We start from the raw sequence: 22,410 nt of genomic DNA, 5'->3' as shown, positions 1-22,410 counted from the left end.
ACATGCTAACATTTGCTAATTAGCACTAAGCTCAAAGGACAGCTGAGACTGATGGGAATCTCATTAGTTTTGCAGGCATTTGTATTTTGTATTCCATGCTTCTTCCTTGTCAAACCCTGGTGCCTAAATTACCCACAACTCAACCACCAAGAGTTCAGTTCAGGTGTGTTGTGCCAGTAGCAGCTAATGTAGCCTCAAGCTGGAATAAACCCCCACTTTATACATGATTTCTTCAAGGCCCTCTTTGATGATATGACAGCAACACCTCCAGCATACATTTTCCTCTCCCTAATGCATGTCATTTAAACCTTATCCCATCTGAGATACCTGCACTCGTTATGATTCTCAGGCAGTTACAATTCACAGCAGTACTGCAAGACAAAGAGCTGGCATCCTGGATACAAGTACTGAACATACAACTACATTTATCAGCATGAGGCTTTAAGCAGTACTGGATGGTATGAAATAGTGTCCCAAAAAAGCCAAAACAAGCTTCTCTCCACCATATTTCTTTCATTGACGGTTATAGTTGCAGAGAGAGCACAGTTAACAAATATGAAGACTCTGGCTGACAGTATGTGAGGCTTCCTCTCTGCCTGCCTGCTCCTTTGTGAATGTGCACTGGTGTGGATGCAATCATCTGCTCTACTCCTCTGCCAGCCTCGCACATCAACACAGAGATGGGGGGGGGGAGAGAGAGAGAGACAGGGGGTGGTGTCTAGAGTGGTCTGTGAGCATTAGCATCTCCTCTGGCTTACAAGAAAGAAAAAAGGAAGGAGGCAGATAGTGTTGTGTAGAGATGGAGGCATGTGTCAGTCTCTCATGGCAGTAAACAGAGAGAGAGGAGGGGGCGGGTATTGTGCCAGAGGTTGAATCTTAATCATTTTACTGATGCAACAGACACATAGACAAATCTCTTTCTTCCACAAACACACAGCCTTTAATGACACACAATAAATGACAAACATCAATACACATTACACCACCCACCTTGACACACCAACACTGACAGCCCATTAACAAACACAGACCTCAGGTCACACTCAAGGTCTGCTCCATGTGCACACGCACACACACACACACACACACACACACACACACACACACACACACACACACACACAAACACAAACACAAACACAAACACACACACACACACACACACATACACACACAACCTTGTCTAGTTAGTCCCTCCAGGTGTTTTTTTGTGATTATTGTGTCCAAAAATGCTTGATTTTGCAGCAGCTTTTCTCAAAAATTGTGATACAATTTGCAATGCTTGATGTACTTTTTTCTGTAAAATTGTGGGAATTGGGAAAAATTGCGAGCACAGGAAAAAAAATGTGATTTTTTTAAAATAAACTACTAACAATGAAGTGTCATATGTAGTCACTTCCTGTGTGGTGCGATGACGTATGTTACCACAACACGAAATGTGACAATTGGTCCAAATCAGACTGACCATTTCATTTGGAAAAGTTGCAGTAATTTAGCAGAATTGTAAGCTCTCGCGTTAATTATTGCGATTAACTTCTTGGAAGGACTATTTAATGCAGAGAAATCATGGGAAAATTGCAAACCCTCGCAAATACTGCAGAGATTGGTTGAACTTGCAATTAGTTATTGCGATCGCCAGATCACGATTTCCTGGAGGGTTTAGTGCCTTGTGCAGAAGGCAAGATGAGTGACAGCAAACTGATGATGGCTCTCCAGATGGTGCCAGATGTGTCTGCATGAACATGTAGTTCTGTGAGTGTGTGTGTGTGTGTGTGTGTGTGTGTGTGTGTATGTGTGTGTGTGTGTGTGTGTGTGTGTGTGTATGTGTGTGTGTGTGTGTGTGTGTGTGTGTGTGTGTGTGTGTGTATGTGTGTGTGTGTGTGTGTGTGTGTGTGATGCAGGTGCATATGTGCAGACTGTATGTCTGGCCTGAGTAGGAGTAAATGAGTTGCAGTAGGGCAGAGCCCTGGCCAGACCCATATCTCACACACACACACACACAGACCAAACCCAACCTTACCTCCTCCTTTACACACATAGACACCTCTGTGCACACACAGTTCAACCACACATCCACCCTTTACCACCACAAACCACTCACACATTTCTCTCCTTCCTCCACAAACAGACCCCAACACACACACACACAGCTGTCCTGTGAGCTTTGTGTTTAATGCTAGATGACAAACAGGTCTGCGTTAACATCAGCCCAGCGTTACTTCCCTGCTGTTTGTCTGGGACTCTCAACCCCACTCTGTCATTATTGCCTCGCTGCTTCTGCCCTGTTAGTTTGTACTAAGAGAACAGTCCGCTTCATGTAATATCAGTGTCCTGCAGACATTTTACAGGCACAACACACAACGCTTTTCGGGAACTGAGAAAAAAGGGGTTGATTTGATTTTTGCGTCCACATATGAAATTTCAGATGGTGTGTTCAACAGTTTGTCTTGCACAAAGCAGTTTCTGTGGTAGGGGTAGCTGTCAGTTATACAAATGATAAAATTAAGTGTAATGCTGGAAAGGCAGAGCTTTGCAGCAGACTGACAGGATTGGAAATTGAGAGGCTCAGACAAACAGAGGGAGAGAGACTCTACAACAAAGCTGAGCAGGGACAGACCTCGATCCTGTCTTTAAACATCTTCACTTATGCTAGATGGTACTTCCAAGCAGGCATAAGTGTACGTTATAGCAGGGCAAACCCTGAGATGGAAGCATGAAATGTTCCAGTCAGCCAACGATTGATTAAGTGTTTATTGAGCAGTGATGGCGGCCTGTGTCATTGGATGCCAGATGAATGATTGATTATCCAACATGCCCCATGTGTAATACGACTAAAAGCCGTACACAGTGGAAAAAAAGTAACAGCAACACCTGACAATGGAATACAGTCGCCAATTAATTTGTGAAGTTTACAAAGTTAATGTTGTAACTTTTCACATATTGTCAATCTCAAACTACTACTGTCATTTGTGTAGACATTATAACATCTATATTTGTAGCATTGCTTTCACATACAATCCCAGGTTTGTTTGAATTTAGCATCGTTTTGTTACATTTACAACTGCATTTATGATTCATTCAAGACAGACAAGTGTTGTTTAAATTTAGTTGTTTATTGATTTAAGTCCAGAGTTTCTTGAGTTATATATTAATTTGCTTTACTTACCATACCCACCATGCTTCCCAGGAGATAAAAGGGGGAGTCACCCAACCACTTCCTGCTTTTAAGCTCTTGCTTACATCACTAATGATGTCATGGGTTGGACCAAGTATGGGGGGATTGATTGTATTTAGTTACATGTTTGGGTTAATATTCCTGTGAATGATGTGTGCCTGTGTAAACAATGTTAACTGATACAAGTGACAGTGCCAGTTTTTAGTATAAGGCAATAATTAAGGGACATCCCTGTGAGAAATATGGTTCTACCTAGACAGACTGGAGGGCCTTTAAGGAGAGAGTTTTGGGTTTGGAGGGAGAGCAGAAGGGAAAGAGGATGTCTGGATAGCTGTGTGCACATGATCATAGCTTAGTTTTCCTGAGTTAAACCAGATTAAGCCAAGTTTGATTTGTTTGTTTTCGTTTTATTTTTGGAGACACTTGTTTTTTGGTCACAGTGGTCTGAATAAATCACTTTTTTGTTGTTGTCACTGAACAAGTCTGAGTCTGCGTCCTATCACCGTCCTTGACTCCCTGGCTATGCTCATCCACAAGCACTCAATTCATATTTGTCTTCCTTTTCCCGTTAATTAGTACCAGATTCAATAGTTCTTTCAAGGAAAGTCCTTGAGAATGTATTCAGAAATTATTTATTTGTACAGTGAAGCGTCCAAATATGAATAAAATTCTGGTGGAGAAATTCTGAATCCTTTATTTGCTTATTTCAATGGCCTAAAAGTAACAGTAAAGTCTAAAAACACAGGAGGCAGCCTGGAATATAAAATAACATATTGTTATTGTGTAATAAATGTAATGAGCCACCTGTGTTCTCTTTTTGAGGTTGAGGTTTGTGGCGTTCTTCATGATAATATGCAGCATGTACTGCTGCTGTCCTCTATCATCTGCAGAATCTGCTTTAAATTGCTTTAGTTGCCATCTGTATGCACCACAATCCACTTAGGTTTGGTGCACAACTGTGCGTGCTGCAAGCAACTGTCTGTTGCCTATAAAATTTGTTTGGGGGCTTACATGTACTCTGTATTTGTTATACTAAACAGTAGTCTGAGAGCGGCTGCCCGCTGAAGTGCACTTCACTGTAGCCTAAAGGTTGTTTTGTGATGTGCTCTTGTACATAATGTACTCTGAGTTCCACAGACACTATTTTGGACCCTACTTGTGCGTGCTGGACTTTACCAATTGTCTTGTAGTTAAGGGATGCCTATATTTTAAACCAGACAGTCCACAGACTACCTTTAATCCAAGAGGTTTCCTGTATGTGCCCTGCTCTACTGTAGCCTGCCGACTTTGTTTGCATGCAGTGCACCCCGCCGGCTCCTACAAACTGTTTGGAAGCCATGTGCTGTACTTCACTGAATCCAGCAGAGTCAACTTTGCCATCTGTGGCAAGTTAGCTCAGTACAAAAAGCAAGTTCAGGTGAAAATCAAAAGTGACGTTTTCTATATGCTTTAATAATAGATGCAAAAAATCTACTAAATAATATTTTCCTCCTTTCTCAAATTATGTTAGATTCAATGAGCAATTTCACCCATAAATGTGTTACAGCATGCAAGATTGACAGTGTGGTCATAAACTGCAAAATTTAAATGCAGATACTAGCAGCAATAGCTCAAGTTGTCTCAAGAGAGCATTTTCTCCTACAGATATGAAATGATTTATTCATTCTTCTTCTGTGTTTTCTCCAGTTATGTTTGTACGCTTATAGTCCTATTCCAGAAAAATATGATCACAGGAGAAGGATTGAGTATTTCAGATAGACCAGATCACCAGTATTGAATCTGTATTGAATCTTTTCTGGGTACATAAAAGCTCAGATCAAAGGGCCTACACAGGTGTTTTCACTTCAAATCCCTTATTAGATCTCTCCTCGTGTCCGTGACATCACTCACACTCACTCTCCTGTTCAGTTGTTTAAGGCAGGACAACCTTACACCTTTATCAATCTTATTGGTACGTTGATTTTAGTAACCTTGTGTAAATACAAGCATAGACTGTGTGCACAATCACTCCCCATTTACCATCCCATGCACTACATTTACTCTTTATTTTATTTTAGTGTCTGAATTCTGAGTGTGTAAATTTATACCGTGTAGTGCTCTCAACAATCACACAATGTAACAAAAAAAGTATTTCCACAGGTACAGGTACTTTGTGTTAACCATATTTTATAAATGTAAAAATTAAGAGCAAAATAACTATAATTTATAAGTGTCCAAAATCTCAGTTTATATGCTCACTGTAGAGAAAACTATTACTAAGGAGTAGTGAATGAGTGAGCGAGGGAGTGATTTCACACACAGCAATATCTTTAACCTGAGCAGAGCTCTAATTAACCAGAATAACCTGTGTAGGTATAATGAAGGGGCTTTAAAATGAGTGACTAATAGAAGAGAATTTTAACGCTCCTTGTTATTCAGTGTCAGTTTGTTCAAATATAAGCTACAAAGAATAAGGATAATGTTCTCCTTTTGCTCTGTAAATAAATGGAATGAAAACTGAATTCATGAAGTCATCACAGACCAGAAAGTCACAATTCTGGACCATTATACACCATGTCTCCCTTATTCAAATGAGGCCCACCTGCTATTTGGAGCCTTTCCAGTGCAGTTCAGATGCTGCAAACCTGCCTGACTGGAACAATTTTAGCAATTGGACAGTGTGGGGAGCCAATTAAAAAACAAGTCTGCTCAAGATGTGTGGACCCAAGCTGATCTAGCTGTAAAAAGGGATGAATTTTTGTAAAATTTACCTGAATTACCCACAAAGAAATGATAGTACCTGCAGTTTCCTGTATAACATCCCTCCCTGTCTGGGTATAACTGTATCAGCCTGTGATATATCAGTAGAAGTATCAGTATGGCTGCTACCAGCCTCTACAGAATGATCTATCTGCAGTTCTCTCTGGCTTCACTCTGTATTGCCCACACATTAGTGGGCTATGGAAGCGAAACATTGTTGGATGCTGTAGTGCTACATCGCCTGCAGAAAATAAACAATTAGAACAGCAGAGTCATACAGAGCAGGGGAAGCAGAAAAGAATAGAAGTCGGGTTTTACTTCAAGTCTTCATTCTTTGTGCTTCTTTTTGAACAATGAAAAACGAACACACTTACACTCACAGACAAGGTTTGTTTGTGTATCCCTGCATGTGTGTGTATTGTCATTGAAGGTGATGTTGAACCTTAACAATCACAAGGCCACTGGCCCCGTCTCTCATTAGTGAGACAGGGCCACACAAATCCCACGTCCAAAAACACAACTCCCCCCCCCCCCCCCCCTCCCTCCCTATTTCTCCCACCCTCTCCCTCTCCCTCTCCCTCTGCTGCAGTGCACTCAGACAGGGGTCTCAAGATGGGCTGTCAGTCTCCAATCACACCACTAATCTTTGATACACCCTGATGCATACAACCCCTCCTCTCTCTCTCTCTCTCTCTCTCTCTCTCTCTCTCTCTCTCTCTCTCTCACCTCCTTCCTCTCTCCATCTCTCTCTCTCTCTCTCTCTCAACCATACACACACACACACACACACACACACACACACACACACACACACACACACACACACACCATCATCATCATCATCAGCATCATCATTTAGGCCTGATAGTAGCAATCAGGCAGCAATGGTATGTGAGAAATAGCCTACTAACTATTGCACTCACAGAACCATCCAGGGGTTGGCTTTCCATAGAATACTATAGCTGTGTTATTACCTGTGAGGTAAGAATAGAATAGAATAGAATAGAATAGAATAGAATAGAATAGAATAGAATAGAATAGAATGCCTTACTTGCTTTCCCAGGCCGGGGCCTTTGCAGCAGCTTCTGCACGGTGAGCAGGTCCTCGGTCTTCACCGCCTGCAGCAGTTCCTGGTCCTTCCCCATCTTCCGCTCTGAGCCGCTCTACTCCCGCAGCATCCTCCGACACAGCGGCGCTTCAGCCCAGCCTCACCACGCGGAGGGTGCGTCTACCGCGGCCACGATCAGCCTCCCTTCGCCCCCCTGGTCCCTGACTAGATGTGACCCCCCCTAGAGCTGTGGCATATGATGAGGTGAAAGAGCAAGAAAGAGAGAGGGAGGAAAGGGAGGGATACGCTGGGTGGGATGGAGGGATGCTCTCGGGTTCCCCCGCTGAGTGCAGCGCCACTTGATGGGGACGGGACCGGGGGGTGACTGGGCCGCTCTAGATTCCAGTATCAGCGCGGTCTCCGTTGCAGCTGCGCTCCAAAACAACGACTACCGAGTGGAAGACAGCAGCGTACCTCGCTGCGGGAAGGAGGAGACGTCACAAGGACTGATGTAGCGGATAGCCTCGCGGGCTCACTCGCAGACACTGCGCGTAAATGATCGTGCGTTTAAATACCGTGCGCGCGCTGTGTCCGTTTCTCCCGAGGTTGTGCCGCTCTCGTGCTCTGCGTCGTAAACAGAATCCAGTGCTGCTGCTGCTGCTGCAGCCATCGCTCCGCGTGCGCTCGGGCTCTGTATTTGGTAATGATTTCTCCGCGTGGGGGCAGGGGTAGTGAGGGGGGGCACGTACACGCGCCCGCGCGCCCTACAGCTGGCCGAGCTCGCACAGCTAAATGGCTCGTGCTGCAAGTTGGGGGCGGACCAGGAGCGCGGTGCTCTCCCGCCTCCTTTTTCATCTCTCTGGCTGTTTTTATAAAGCTCTCTCTCTCTCTCCCTCTCTCCCTCTCTCTGCTTTACAGACGAGCTGCAGAGATTTAGTTCAGCTGCCAGGGAGAGCGCAGAGAAAGTGAATAAATAACTCTTCTCTTCTTATTGGCTCGCTATAGTTTTGCTATGATACACTTGATAGAGACCTTGGATGTTGCAGTCATGGCATGTTAACTAAGACAAGTGGTTTCAGGTCTGGACACAAACAGATGGTCCTCTAAAGCACATCTTATGAGCATACACCTGCCTCTGGGGCCTCCTGAGCAGGGGTGTAGCTAGGAACTCAGTTCCTCTGATGCTGCTGCATAGCCTACATCATACTGTAACATTAGGCTACATTTGATAGATTGGAGCAGCTAAGAGGAAAAACAACATTCACATCAGCCTTCAACTTGTAAATTGATATAATGGAGCATATCTAATGGCAGATATCTCATATATGGCGGAGGACATTTCAGAGATCAAAAAACAGGGGCTGGTCAGCTGGCCAGCAAAAACATCCAATATGAACACTAATCAATTAAGCTGATTCAGAAGAAGCCATAAACTACGCTATTCATTTTCAGTTGGTTTACTTTAAGAAAATATGTTATGCCATAACAATAGCTAACTTAGGCTACTTCACTGTGTGGGGGCTAGAAGTAGACTATGTGTAACCATTTAAGTGAACACTCAAGTCAACAGAGGCAGTTTTCATGTTTTATTTTTCCCATTCTGCTGATTGTAAATCCCTTTTATTACTCCTGTTCCCATGAGGAATGCAAGTACAAACTTTCATCTGTATTTCACCAAAAAGGAATCCTTCCTTTTAGTCCAGTGGCAATATTGTTCAGGTAATTGAATAAAATTATCATCTGATCCACTAGAATTATTTTATTCTTTTTTCTTTTTTGCCCTCTGTACTCAGGCTTAATTTAATTTTCTTAGTTTTTTTTGTAATTTCTGTATTTAAAATCAGACACCACAGAGTACACTATGTTTTTGTATTTAGAATATGTAATGCCTTTTCATTTTCTTCACAAACCTGCATAGCCTGCATGTAACTTATAATGCAGTATGATCATGAAGACAATTAGAGAGAGAAGAGCAAATATCGGTGAATTTGACCATGACATCTACCGTATCTTCTTTTCTCTGTCCAACCTCCTCCAGATTTTTAACTCCTCTCCTCTCCATTGTGTGTGTGTGTGTGTGTGTGTGTGTGGGCAGCATGCAGTGCTTGGATGCTGCTCTCTGCCTCCTCCACATATCCAGTGAGTTATGTAACAACACTGAAGAGTAGCCCATATAGTACTGAGGGAGTATTTATAAAGCAGTCTCTGATAATGCAAAAGCAGCTCACTACCCTGGAGCTGTGTTAACACTAAAGTTTGATATATAAATGCTTAATTTTAGAGAGTTTACCTGCATCACCCCACCGCCCTTTACCTCTTTCTATGTCTCTTTCTTCTAGTACTGTTTGGCAGGAACAGTGGGTTTGAGACAGGATTCAATCTATGTCCGAGGGAGGAAACTGAAGATTCATGAGCCACTTAGCTGTATCTATTACGCTCAAAGAGAGTCTTGTTCTCTCTCTGAGTGTGTGTGTGTGTGTGTGTGTGTGTGTGTGTGTGTGTGTGTGTGTTTGTTAACGTGTGTGTGTTGGTGATTGGTGGGGGGAGTGAAATTCTTCACCAGCATGGCGCTTTCTCTTGATTCCGAGAGAAATGAGAAGTTTTTTCACGTGCACACACACGCCCATGTCATCACACCATCAATCAAACAAACAAGCAAACAAGACATGGACTGTTGGAGGTAAAGCAAACACTACAACCTGCAGTGCTTTAAAGGACAAGGACAACTTTAATCTCTGAAAACAGATGAAAGAAGGAAAAAAGAAGCAGTGTAACTGCTCTGATACAAATTTAATGAATGGTAAAAGAAAGTAATTTCATGATATTTCAGTCAATAATGTCATCATCTGCAACAACATAAAAAGTTAGACTTTGCCCATTGAATTTACTGTTTTCATAGCTAAGTAAGACTTTTTCTAAAGCAAACCAAAGATATCCTGCTTGCATATTGTGATCTTATTGATGAGGGTTTGGAATGATGACTATTCTTGTTTAGTGTGTAGATAAAGGGACAAGCTTTGTAATAGTTATCAACGCTTAATATATGAATATTTGAAACTTGAGAGTCACTTTATTTGAGCTGAAGTAGGGATGTGAGGCATCCATAAAAACACACTGCCCTCAAGTGGTCAGTCATAAAGCATACACCAAGACCCCACTGGAAAGCTCTCAGTGTTTAGTCTTTAGTCCTAATCAGTTTGTTAAAATGAGAGAATGAGTACAGTAAAAACATTTGTCCATTTATGCCAATTTTAATCTAAACAAGTGGCTAAAATATGCATGTACGACTACATATTGTTATAAGCAGCAAGTCAGCAAATCAACAAAAGAATACAATTCCTAATAAGCAAAACATTTTTGTTGTACACCACTGTTTTTTCTGTTTTTATTTTATTTATTTATTTATTTATTTTTTGCGTTTTCACTTTCGAAAGATCAGAAGGTTGAGTTCACAGTCTTAGGTAATTTTAGAAACTAGCAAACCTATTGTAGGTTACAGCGGAAGTTACTGGTAATTTGAAATAGGTTAAGTGAATTAACTCAGATGGTAAAAAAAAAAAAACTCTTACTCTAACCTCACTTGTCGTTACATTTCTGATCTTAACAACCACTGAAATCGGTAATGATGATGACTAGTGTCTTCTCGCTGATGAATTATGTTGTTTACAGATTAATGAAGTGCACCTGAATGCATCGTTTGGAACACCCCTTCTGATTTGTGATTGGTCGAGCTGTACGTCCATCAACAGTGAACCTCGCAGACAGACAGAGTGAGGTTGGTTGAAACAGGTTGAAAAGAGCAGGAGGCTTGTACTATCAGATACTGTCGGTTTCCAGGTTGTAACCGGACCCAGACACAAACTGGTGAGTAGTTTTTAATTGTGCTGTGTATGTCGTTATTCTTTTTCCTACTGCTACGCATAAACACTTGCTCTACGATACATGAAACATCAATTCTGGAGCTTTTGCCATGGCAAGATTATTTCTGGCGAGCTATCGCGTTAGTTCTTGTGTGTTAACGTTAGCTAAAGCTATCTGATAATGTTACAGCCAAATATGTAATATTAACATACGTTAATTTGACATTATCAGTCTGTTAACTGCTTTTATGACAGTCGTTACAAGCACGATTTGAACACACGGCTTAACTTCCTAACACATTTATTGTCGAATAACATAAAGCATTGTAAAATCTGTGTTGTACAGCTAGCTTAGCAACAGTATGAGGCTAAAGTCGTGACTGTGTTGATGTTTTAAGATGAACGATTTCTACCATATGTTAAAGGCAAAAGTCAGCCCATTAAACGTCATTGATCGTCTAAAAGAAAATTCGCAATGCGAAGATACGCATTTAGTATAATAATTACCCACACTGTGATTTTTAAATCGCACATGGTTGCATGTGTTTGCAGCCAAGCCTTTTTTGTTTGCTGTGTGCATTTGTTCAGCAAACCGCCTCAAGTGTATCGATGTGCAAGCAGACTCACACACACAGTCTCAGTAGACTACAGTAAGTAATAGTAACTGAAGTAACCTAAAATTAAAGTATCTTGCAGTACAAAGCAAAATGGCATGTTTAAAAAGGAGGGTTAGTGAAAGATAAAATATTAAAGTATATTTTGATAATTTTGTTTAAGGTGGGGGGATGTTCAGAGATTGGTGGCCTTTCAATTTATTCTTTTTCTTTCGGACTTTTTTCGATCGCTAACTTACTTACTTCTGCATACTTTCAGCTACAGAAACCATTCAGATACGAAAGTCTTCAGTTCTTTAAGGGCATTTCTTTTGTGACTTTTCTTCTTTCTAGCATTATCCAGTGATTTTATATATTTAAAAAAAAATATAGACTAAAAATGTATAATGGAAGGTATGGGAGGAATGTTTTAAAGTTGATATCTCAAAAACTAAAAGTGCTTAAGTATTCATACTTCATGGACAGGTGTCCAACGTGGAAAAGCTTATTCAAAAATGGTACTAATAGCGTCACCATGTTGTCAGTTATCACGTGTTTTACGTTTTGGCTAATAACTCGTGAATTGTGAGGTCTATCAAAACAATATTTACTCCGTGTCCTCCTTGGATGATGCCGGTTAGACATATACAGGTCACGCCCACTTACGCCTGGAAAATTTTTACGCAATTTTTGATTTTTTTGGTAAACACATTATTTGCTTCTTTTGGCACATATTTCATCTAATCTTCACCAAATTTGACACAGTTTATATTTAGATGACTCTGGATAAAAACTTATGAGTTTGTTTTTGGGTATCACTTACTGTTTGTCTGTAATTGGTTACCAAAAGTTTGGATGCGTGGCCTGATGCGCCTGATAGCCATAACTCTTCAATGCTAAATTCAGGTGCAACCAAATTTGGGAATGTTGTACATACAGCCACACTGCACAAGTGTATAACATTTCATAAAATTCTACTCTCAGAGGACGTTACTGTAATATCACAACATGATATTTCTACAATTCTGTTGTCTTTAATAAAATTAAACTTGGTACACAAGTTCTCCATGAGAGTAGGCACCGCATATTGAAACATGACACCAATAGCCCCTTCTTGTTTCCATTAGTGAAACTCCTCTATACTACTTATTAACTGCCATATCTCTTAAATGTAATATTCCATGGTAACCAAATTCTGCAAAGTTGTACAGATGGGGATGCTGAACAAGTCTTTAGCATTTGATACAATTTCACCTGAGGGTGGTGCTACAAGAAGAAAAAAAAAAAAAAAAAAAAAAAAAAAAATTGCTGCAGATTTCTGCATTTTCAGTAATGCTTTGCAATTTATTTCAGCATTCACACGCATTTTCCGCAGGAAATACATTTTCTAGTTCATTATGGTATGATTGGCCATACTGGGCATATATTTATCAAGCATCTTTCAGTATGTAATTGATCCTAACTATTCAAAAATTCTCAGAGTGATTCAGATTACTGCTGGGTTTAGGAGTTAAAGCACAGTAACAGCTTTATTAAAGGAGGAAAAGCATCCCTGCCTCTCCAGGATTTAGGATTGCTGCAGAGATGTAGAAACCTTTTGGCTGTATTCAGCAGGTGGACAGTGATTGAACATATACTGTACACCTACACATTATAGTAGGTATGGAAATATAGAAACCATAACCCTTAAGATACTGCTAAGCTTCTTCAAAGATTCTGAGATTTATTAGATTTAAGTTGATCTGAGCAGAGGCATAATCAACCAATGTAACTGCAAACACCTGTGTTAGTGTGCAGGGCTTTTAAGTGTGTCTCTCGGGAGTAATTGTATTAGGCTTGCTAAATGATCACTCTGATGGAGTTTGTTTAAAAGAACATGTGCTTGTTTATAACTTCAACAGCCAAGACAAGTGGGACAGAGTTACAGTAGAGAGGCTTTAGAGAGGCTGAGAGTTGACCCAATGATTTTAAAGGAAGTGAATTAACTGCTCCTCCCTCTCCACTGCAGGAAGGGCTCAGTGCAGCGTGGGTGCCCAGGGATCCACTGCCTGAGTGTGGGGAGAGCAGCGGCCGAGACCCCAAAGAAATGAACCACACCAAGGGTGGCCTGGTCATCTTCACCGCCAACTCACACCCCTCCAGCCGTGAGCTGGGCAAGAGGATCGCAGAGTGAGTACATGAGTCTAGGATGACATACTACACACACTACACACACACACACACACACACACATAGACAGAGCAGTGGATTGCACCTCCTTTGTCTCAGAAAAAGAGAGGAAGCGGCTTCTGTGACTGTACCAGTGTGCCAGGGAAACATGCTTCTCAGTTATGTTTCCTGAATGTGAAGCAGGGATGTATTTCAGTCTGAATTGCTGCTTTGTATGAGTCGGCACATGTGCAGTGTTTACATTCTGGCTGACCAGAGTTAATGTGGAAAAATATAATCGCTGGTCAAAAAAAATAGTTTCATGCAATTGAGCAATCTCATTCACAATGACAAAGTATTTCTTGCAGCTTGGTGTCAGAGTGGAGCATATTTCTCCCACAATCAGCTAATGTCACCCTGTCAACATTCAACATGTTCTCAGCAAGGTGGAGAATATTTATATTTTTCATTATTTGATCTTTTTAACCAAAAGAATCACGTTTTTGACAACTTTCTATGGCAACCCAAATCTGCTGGAAAAAAAAATGTTGATTTTTTTTTTTTACGTTTCTTCTTTTACTCAGATAATATCAGTGTTTTGTAACGTTTCTCTCTTTTCTCTGTCTGTGAGGGGAGATTATTCTCAGTGAGACGTTTGGAAACCTTGTAACTCCAGTTTTGGACGTTGTCGGTCTTTTCTGTTGAAGGATTATGTGGCTTTTGATCAGTGAAGATTCTGCTCTCCTCACACTTCTTAAACCTTTTTTTAAAGAGGCCTCTTTTTATATAACAGTGTTTTCACCCCAAAGCAGTGAAATCTTGTCTTTACAGTCATATTTAGAAAACTGCGCCTTCAGCTAGAAGAATATGAATTCACTGAAAAGTCACCGCTGACCTTTCTGTCTTATGCCTCCTTAAAATAACAGTCTCAGCTAGATGAGGAGCTGCAACATTGTCCATACCTCGTGATGTTATGTGTAAACGAAACATTTTATAAGCTTGCAAGACTACTAATGCACACGGTGCGGTCCTGAACTCCACAAGGAGTCTGTGACTGTTTATAGAACAAATAGTATTTGCCCGGCTTATCCCATGCTGGGTGTGTGTGTGTGTGAGACACAGAGAGAGAGAGAGAGAGAGAGAGAGAGAGAGAGAGAGAGAGAGAGAGAGAATATATATAACACAGCATGTTAACAGAGAGAAAATGTGCAGACTGAGCAGGCGACGTTGTCTCAAGAGAAGCAATGTAACAACTAATACATTCCTATAGAGTATAATGTGTGTTTTAACTTTGTTAGTCACACTAACAACATGGCTCTAAGGAGGCAATGACGAGGTCAGTCAGTCCAACACTTTCATTCAGACTGAAATATCTCGACACTATTGGATGGATTGCCATTACATTTTGTACAAACATTCATGGTCCCCTACTGACTATCTTTTTCTAGCACCACCACAGGGTTGAATATTTTTTTTTGAAATTGTGACAACTGTTGGATAAAATTGCCAGCAGAGTTCTTATAAACATTAATTGTCCCCAGAGGATGAATTGCTGTGAACCCCTGAAATTTCATTTAGCCCTGTCCAATACTCTGGTTTATGACCAAATACCTGCAGAACTAACGACATTCCCATCAGCCTCAGCTGTACTTTGTCTGTAGTGTTCATTAGCAAATGTCAGGTTGCTAAGATACTAGACTACTATGTAAATATTAACATGCTTGCATTTTATGAGTATGTTAGCGTGCTCATTTAGCTCAAAGCTCCGCTGTATCTATAAACAGCCTCATAGAGCTGCTGCCATGACTGTAGATTCTTAGTCTTGTTTATGTTCTCATGTCATTGGTGAAAATGGCACAAATTATACTTTTTTTTAGCCTTCCTTCTGTATGAATGTAAACAAACTTCATCTCTGTGACTCATAGCAACTGTTTTTTTTTTTTTTCCTGTCGGGCCAATGTATCACCTCTGACTTTAAGAATCTAAAGTGAAAGTTTCTCTTTCAGGCGGTTAGGGGTGGAGCTTGGGAAGGTGCAGGTCTACCAGGAAGCTAACAGAGGTAAGATGACATCTGACAACTAATGACTCCCTGTGTCTGATCGTCAGACTTTTTCTTGCTTGGTCCATCACACTATTGATTTAAAAAAAAAAAAAAAAGTCAATAATTGCACCTAGAATCACATGATCAGTGTTATGTTATATGTAATGTATGTATGTTATATGCTTTTTGAACAAATTTGCTCTAGCACTGCAGCAGTATTTTTGTCGTCTATAAATCTGTGCTGTCTGGTCACTTTAATGCGCATTACGCTGTAAACAACCAAGAAATTACAAACGTTATCTTTTCCACAGTGTCCATGTTTACTAGTGGTTTGTCCTCTGAAATTGATTTTCTTACAAGACATTTCAGTCTGCTTACAGCTGCTTTATCACACCATGCTGACGCAATTTAGACATAACAAAGAGCAAGTATCCAGTGTGGTAGATTACATATCTCAAGCATGTTTCAAGTACGGGAAAGCTGATGTTCATGGTCTACTGAAAGAAATGGAAAACTGTCTGGAAGGTAGAAACTCGGTAAAAACATATGGTCAGAATGTACAGTTAATAGGCCAAATCATGCAAAACCACTCTGGTCCTTTAATTATCCAGTGCTGCAGTCACTATTGGTTTTAATAGTAGAGTATTAGAGGTATTAGGATGGATATTTAATGCCATGTATATTCAAAGTGGGTCAAAGTTTGAGTTTCTGCAGCTTGCATTTACTCTCACAAAACACATTCACTTGTGACTTAGTGCTTCTGCCGTACATTTGGCTCCGGCTAGGAAGCATTTTGTTTTCTAATCTCTTGTACATGGGAGGCACATTTTTGGAATGCTAGCATCTACAATTTCACACAGTGGGGTTGGGGTGTTTGTTTGAGAAATACAAAGAGCTCAGATAGCCTGCTAATGAAGCTGACAGGCCTTACAGGCTGTGTTGTTTTCTTGCTGCTCTTGTTCTCACGCCCTGTTTTTTTCCACAGAAACGCGGGTACAGATCCAAGAGTCGGTGCGCGGCAAAGATGTCTTTGTGATCCAAACAGTGTCCAAGTAGGAACCAACACCATACAAAAATTTTCAGTGTTTTCCCCCCCTGACACATCTCACTCATATCACAAGTTTCGTACTGTCCTCTTCTTCCCCTCCATCTTTTCTCTCGGCTGTATCAGGGATGTGAACACGACCATAATGGAGATGCTGATCATGGTGTACGCGTGCAGGACATCCTGTGCCAGGAGCATCACGGGCGTCCTCCCCTACTTCCCCTACAGCAAGCAGTGTAAGATGAGGAAGAGGGGCTCCATCGTCTCCAAGCTCATTGCCTCTATGATGTGTAAAGCTGGTAAGTGGGAGAGGATTGCTTTACGGTACTAAACAGGAGAAGGAGAAAGCAGGAAGAGCTGGAAACCAGTGGGAAAAGTCACTTCTAGTGTGTGTTTTCTCAAAATTGCAACAAAAGAACTTTAAAAGAAACACTAGATCTAACTGGCATAATAATAATTTTTATAATATCTATTTGCTTGCAACATCACAAATTGTACCATGATTAACAGAATGTTTGACATACACAGAATTTAAAGTATGACAGCATATTTACAATCTGAAAGTGTGAGTCCATCACGGCAGCTGGTGGAGACGTGAGCACTTTGTAAAATGCAAATCCATGATTATTGTAACTGCGAACATTAATGCTGTCGGTCTCATGGTGTTTGTGTAGGTCTCACCCACCTGATCACCATGGACCTCCATCAGAAAGAGATTCAAGGCTTCTTCAACATCCCAGTGGATAATCTAAGAGCCTCGCCATTCCTGCTGCAGTACATACAGGAAGAAGTAAAAGCACACGCATATATTCACTAAATGATTTGCATAATTTGTTTGTTTGTTTTATTGCCTGAAGGCCCAACATGTGTAAAACTACACTACATCATCTTTGTTCCTTCTTTGCTACAACACATTTATTTGACTGTGCACTAAGTCCCGCCCCCCTCAGTTACTGTTGATAAGCCTGTCAAGCTTTTATCTTTCATGCTTTCTAACATTACTTCCACAAGTTGGTTGAAAACAAGCTGACTTTTCAACCAGTAGTAGTAGTAGTAGTAGTAGTAGTAGTAGTAGTAGTAGTAGTAGTAGTAGTAGTAGTAGTAAAATGAGCATCCTGTAAAAGGGTCTTAAATATGCTTGACAGGTCTGCAGTGCCTTGTTTAAGTTGCTAACTTATGATTGGACAATCACTGTTTGGGGGAGGGGTTTTGCGAATGGTCAGTTGCATTCAAATGTGACCCTTAATTTGTAACCTTTTTATATTTTATTACCCTCCAGATACCTGACTACAGAAATGCTGTGATTGTGGCCAAATCGCCAGCTTCTGCCAAAAGGTAGGCTCTCCTCACCTTCAACTGCTGAGCTGTCAAACTGTAACTCATAAGTCTAAACTAAGATGTTAATCATGAACTATGAATCGCACCTTTCCTTTCTATAGGAAGCTCAAAGTCCAAACTTGCATATGTTAAGCAGCATGCATTGCTATTTTTGATACGACCACTGACATACTGATACACTGACTGTGAAATACAAAAGACACGGAAAAATCTCTCTAGACATCTTGTATCATGTAACCTCATCCTTTAAACATATTTTTGATCTTTTAATTTTAAGGATGCAGCTCAATCAGAAACTGAAATCCCTCTTCAATAGGGAGAAAAAAAGTTACGTTCCGTAGTCCTTCAACTGAAGGCTTTAGATGAAGCAGTTTAACAGTCGTCGTATCAGCATTTGTCTGTCTGTGTGTGCAGGGCTCAGTCGTTTGCTGAGCGACTGCGTCTGGGTATAGCAGTGATCCACGGTGAAGCTCAGGATGCAGAGTCAGACCAGGTAGATGGCCGACACTCCCCACCCACCGTCAAGACCACTGGAGCCATTCACCCCAGCATGGAGATCCCATGTAATGCCCCCCCACACATACACACACACCTACATGCTATGTAACAGAATATGCTGTGTACAAGTAGATATACAGATGCTCACACTGATTTTTGTGCCACCACTGCAAATAACGTTTCCTCTTAACAACAACTCTGTGCCCTTTCTTTTTCCATTTTTGTTTCCAGTGTTGATCCCTAAAGAGAAGCCTCCCATCACCGTGGTAGGAGATGTAGGAGGACGCATTGCCATCATAGTGGTGAGGAAGCTACACATGCAGTGTGATTGGTTTTCCACATTATTGTGGCTTTTTAACGAGTACCTCCACGTAAAATTATCATTTTAGATTGTCCGTAGTGTTTTTAAACAAGTCTGTTTGTCCAACAGGATGACATCATCGATGACGTAGACAGTTTTGTGGCAGCTGCTGAGACACTCAAGGAAAGAGGCGCCTACAAGATCTTCGTCATGGCGACGCACGGCATCCTCTCCTCTGAGGCTCCCAGATTTATAGAGGAGTCGGCTATCGATGAGGTGAATGCAGACTTTGAGATATTTTCTTTAAAGACCCCTTCCAGACAGGTTTTAAAACGCATAAAAATACTCTGCTTTAACTAACCAGTTAGAAATTCTTCAAAAACATTCAGAATCTATGAATATGCAAATATATTTATTTCAGAAGTTTAACTGCTGGACGCAAGATGTCTCCTACTTCTCTGTAAAGTCTATTCTCAGTGTTTGTGCACTGGAGGTTACAAGTTTCCACATCATACCGGATCATGATTAGCTTCCTAGGTAGTTGTGATGTCATAAATCATGCTCGTTCGTACACACCTTAAATTCAGATGTAAGGTGAGTACAGAAAAACCTCAGCAGATGAATGTGGGGGGAAAAAAACCTCTGCACATGCATCATTCTGCACAGTGAAGCTCAAATATCCAACCGAAGCAGCAATAAGCAAAACACATTTTTGAATGGAGGGGGACTTTAACATTAAAAATGTTCATTAAAAAAGTGTCATGCTTAGGCTTTGTTGTGCTTGACCTGCCTTTTTCTTACCTCTGTCTCATATTTCTCCCTCTCTTTTTTTTTTTTCTCTTCTTCAGGTGGTGGTGACCAACACGATTCCCCACGAGCTGCAGAAGCTCCAGTGTCCAAAGATCAAGACAGTTGACATCAGCATGATACTATCGGAGGCCATCCGCCGCATCCACAACGGAGAGTCCATGTCCTATCTTTTCCGCAACATAGGAGTGGATGACTGAAAGGCCTATTACACACATACGAACACACATGCGCACATACACACACACACCATTTGCCTTCTCAGACCTCTTTAGAAGCACCATACACCACACACTGAAATTGATACACACATACACAAATATCCACTTTTCCTTGTATCACAACATACAGTTATAAATGCTAACCTTTTGCTGTGAGTGCAGCTTAACATAGAAGATGACACACACACACACACACACACACACACACACACACACAGATCTATGTCCTTTATGGATGTTAATGGACTGCTGTTCACTCCTCCAGAGTAAAAAGCTGATGGCTGCCCTCTTCTCAAGCAGTACACACCTCCAGTTTTTTTTTTTTTTTTTTTCTCTCATCTCTTTGAGTACCTTCTTTACTTAGCGCTCCATCTTATCTACATGTTCTTCCAACTATGTTTCCATAGAAATTAATGTTGATGTTAAATCTGTGAGTGTGTGCGTGTGTTAGAACATGATATCTGTTACCATTGAATGTCTCTTTCTGATACTACTAGTAAAAGAGATTGTACCGCAAGAGTGCCAGTGCCTTCTACAGGACATACTCCCAACACACAGGCCTTCACCACTCCGATACACAACCGTTTCTCAGCTAATAGACCTCTGTCATAATGGCCCTTGTAATTAATTCAGGAATATGCAGGTTTCCAACTAATTAACTAGAGTTGAGTATCAGAGTGTATGTTTTAATTCCAACCCTCTGTCAGTTTTTGTTTATGTGATATCTGAATGTCGTACTAATATAGTTAGTTTAGCCTCCCAGCTAGCCATATGTTTGTGTGGTTGCCATAGCACTTAGATGCTGATCTGGTGTCAAATCTACTAATTGCTAAAGCAGAACTGGAATTAACACAGGAAATAGTTTGTCAGTCTGGTCAATTGGATGTTTTTGGGTTTGTTTGTTTTTTCAAACATTTTATGGCAGTGCACTTTTGAAATGTGTATTCATGAGTCATCCATTCAACACTGTGTGCCATCATTTCAAATGCACCCACATATTTGATAATCATTCATGCCACAAATGAGTAGTTCCCTTCCAGCTGGAAGGCTCTGGATTGAAGAAATTTAAGATTTGAAGTTGATACATGTATCCTTGCACTATCACTGCAGTTTTACCCTCTGGTTAGGAGTGCAAGGTTGTTGTTAATAATTTGAAAATGGGTAAATTAATAATTGATCCTTAGATCACTTGGAGAACAGATTACATTATCTGACTTTCAAAAACCTGAAGTAACAAACTGCGACTAAAGCTGGAAAAGTAAATAGAAATGTTTTTCTGACAAACAAATCTTGACTGAAGCAGGTCTTTGTCACTTAACCAGATGTGTTCCAAAAATGTTTTGTATTTATTTTCAGCACTAAATATGAATAAATATGACCCATGCTATGAAAGTAAAGAATGCCTTGTTTTGTGATGTTTTGTAGCTTCATAATTTGATTATGAAAAGCTGCTATTGAAAGTGATTGGGCTGTTAATATTAAAGGATGTTTCTCACAACTGTTTCTGTCAAAGTTAATACATGACCATATATGTCCAACATGTGACAGGCCAGAAATATTCTCTCACTTTAACCTCTCCATCCCGTGTTTATGATATATCACCAAGAGTGCAATGGCAGTGCTCTCCATTCTTCTGAAAGGTCCAGTTAAACAAAAACGCTTCATCCCAACAACCACTATGTGAGAAATTGTAGTTATACAAAATTTCTCCCATCTTTCCTCCTCCCTTTCAGTCAGGCTCTGTGCCACAAGCTGCAGTACTGTCTGAATAGTCAAACCCTGTCCCCTGCTGATTGTATCACAAAACTGCACAAACTAAATGTACAGTAAGAGCTGGATGCTAACAAGTCAGATACATTCCCTCCAGATGTATATTTTCTGGGTTATTTCGTGTTGAACCACCAAGATCCAAACACATTTTGTCACAGTTTAAATATTTGGACAGTTGGTACATCATTTTCATTTCTCATAATACATTTGAGTCATTGGGATATATCATCTGGGAACAATAAATGTCCACAAAATTTTGTGTCAATCCAACTAGATTTTGAGATAATTTGCAGGATAAGTGAAAACTTTTACCTGCTGGTGGCATTAGAGGAAAGTTGGGGGATCACTAAAGTTATTAAGATTCATCAGCATCAATGTACCAAACTTCACTGCAAATGTCATCCTCATGGTGGCGCTAAATGAAAAGTTAGAATCACCAAAGTCATAGGATTCATCCTCTGAGGACTATGAATGTCTACAAAATGTCATGGCAATCTGCCAATCGTCATAAACCAATCACCAAAGCATGTATCATTCATCCCCTGAAAACTGTGAATGTTTGAGCAAAATTTTTTAGCAATCCATCCAATAGTTATTGAGATATTTCAGTCTGGATTAAAGAGGTGGACTGACAGACCGACTAACATTGCCATCCATAAAGCCACACGACTAGCATGGCGTAAAATTATCCAGCACAGGCAAAAAATACCTGAATGCTGGATGTGAGAATAAGGAACTAGGTCCACCTCCTCCAAGGGTAGGGGATGCTGGTAGGCCATGGAAGTGGGAACATGTAGCCGTCACTGGACTGAACTTCTTCCTCCTC

At 40.7% G+C, this 22,410-nt stretch overlaps 2 protein-coding genes across 8 annotated transcripts in view; one reads left to right on the top strand and one right to left on the bottom strand.

Moving 5' to 3' along the window:
- caskin1 (CASK interacting protein 1) overlaps nucleotides 1-7,915 on the bottom strand; it is a 115,266-nt gene extending 107,351 nt beyond the window's left edge. For 6 of the 7 annotated variants that reach the window (XM_042392664.1, XM_042392666.1, XM_042392670.1 and 3 more), the window contains exon 1: nucleotides 6,966-7,914. In XM_042392664.1, coding sequence (XP_042248598.1) covers nucleotides 6,966-7,059 — 94 coding nt within the window. In that variant the 5' untranslated portion in view covers nucleotides 7,060-7,914. Of the gene's footprint in view, nucleotides 1-6,965 lie in introns of all 7 variants that reach the window. The other variant, XM_042392669.1, reaches the window with a different exon arrangement.
- Nucleotides 7,916-10,744: 2,829 nt separating this feature from the next.
- LOC121884089 (phosphoribosyl pyrophosphate synthase-associated protein 2) lies at nucleotides 10,745-21,309 on the top strand. The gene is made up of 11 exons (XM_042392676.1): nucleotides 10,745-10,826; nucleotides 13,424-13,584; nucleotides 15,570-15,622; nucleotides 16,590-16,656; nucleotides 16,776-16,948; nucleotides 17,324-17,439; nucleotides 17,929-17,984; nucleotides 18,402-18,550; nucleotides 18,717-18,787; nucleotides 18,916-19,062; nucleotides 19,635-21,309. The coding sequence occupies exons 2-11, from the start codon at nucleotides 13,502-13,504 to the stop codon at nucleotides 19,791-19,793; spliced, it is 1,074 nt and encodes a 357-aa protein (XP_042248610.1). The 5' UTR covers nucleotides 10,745-10,826; nucleotides 13,424-13,501; the 3' UTR covers nucleotides 19,794-21,309.
- The last annotated feature ends 1,101 nt before the right edge of the window (nucleotides 21,310-22,410 follow it).

The sequence above is a fragment of the Thunnus maccoyii genome, chromosome 18 (assembly GCF_910596095.1).
Source record: "Thunnus maccoyii chromosome 18, fThuMac1.1, whole genome shotgun sequence".
NCBI classification, from domain to species: domain Eukaryota; kingdom Metazoa; phylum Chordata; class Actinopteri; order Scombriformes; family Scombridae; genus Thunnus; species Thunnus maccoyii.
Note: the sequence above shows the minus strand (reverse complement) of the source record. Positions and strands in the feature narration are given on the sequence as shown.

Bases quoted from the DNA above. Each gene is read 5' to 3' on its own strand.
- LOC121884089 (XM_042392676.1), top strand. From the start codon at position 13,502: ATGAACCACACCAAGGGTGGCCTGGTCATCTTCACCGCCAACTCACAC. The intron at 15,623-16,589 runs GTAAGATGACAT...TTTTTTCCACAG, and splicing joins CTACCAGGAAGCTAACAGAG to AAACGCGGGTACAGATCCAA. The intron at 16,657-16,775 runs GTAGGAACCAAC...CGGCTGTATCAG, and splicing joins GTGATCCAAACAGTGTCCAA to GGATGTGAACACGACCATAA.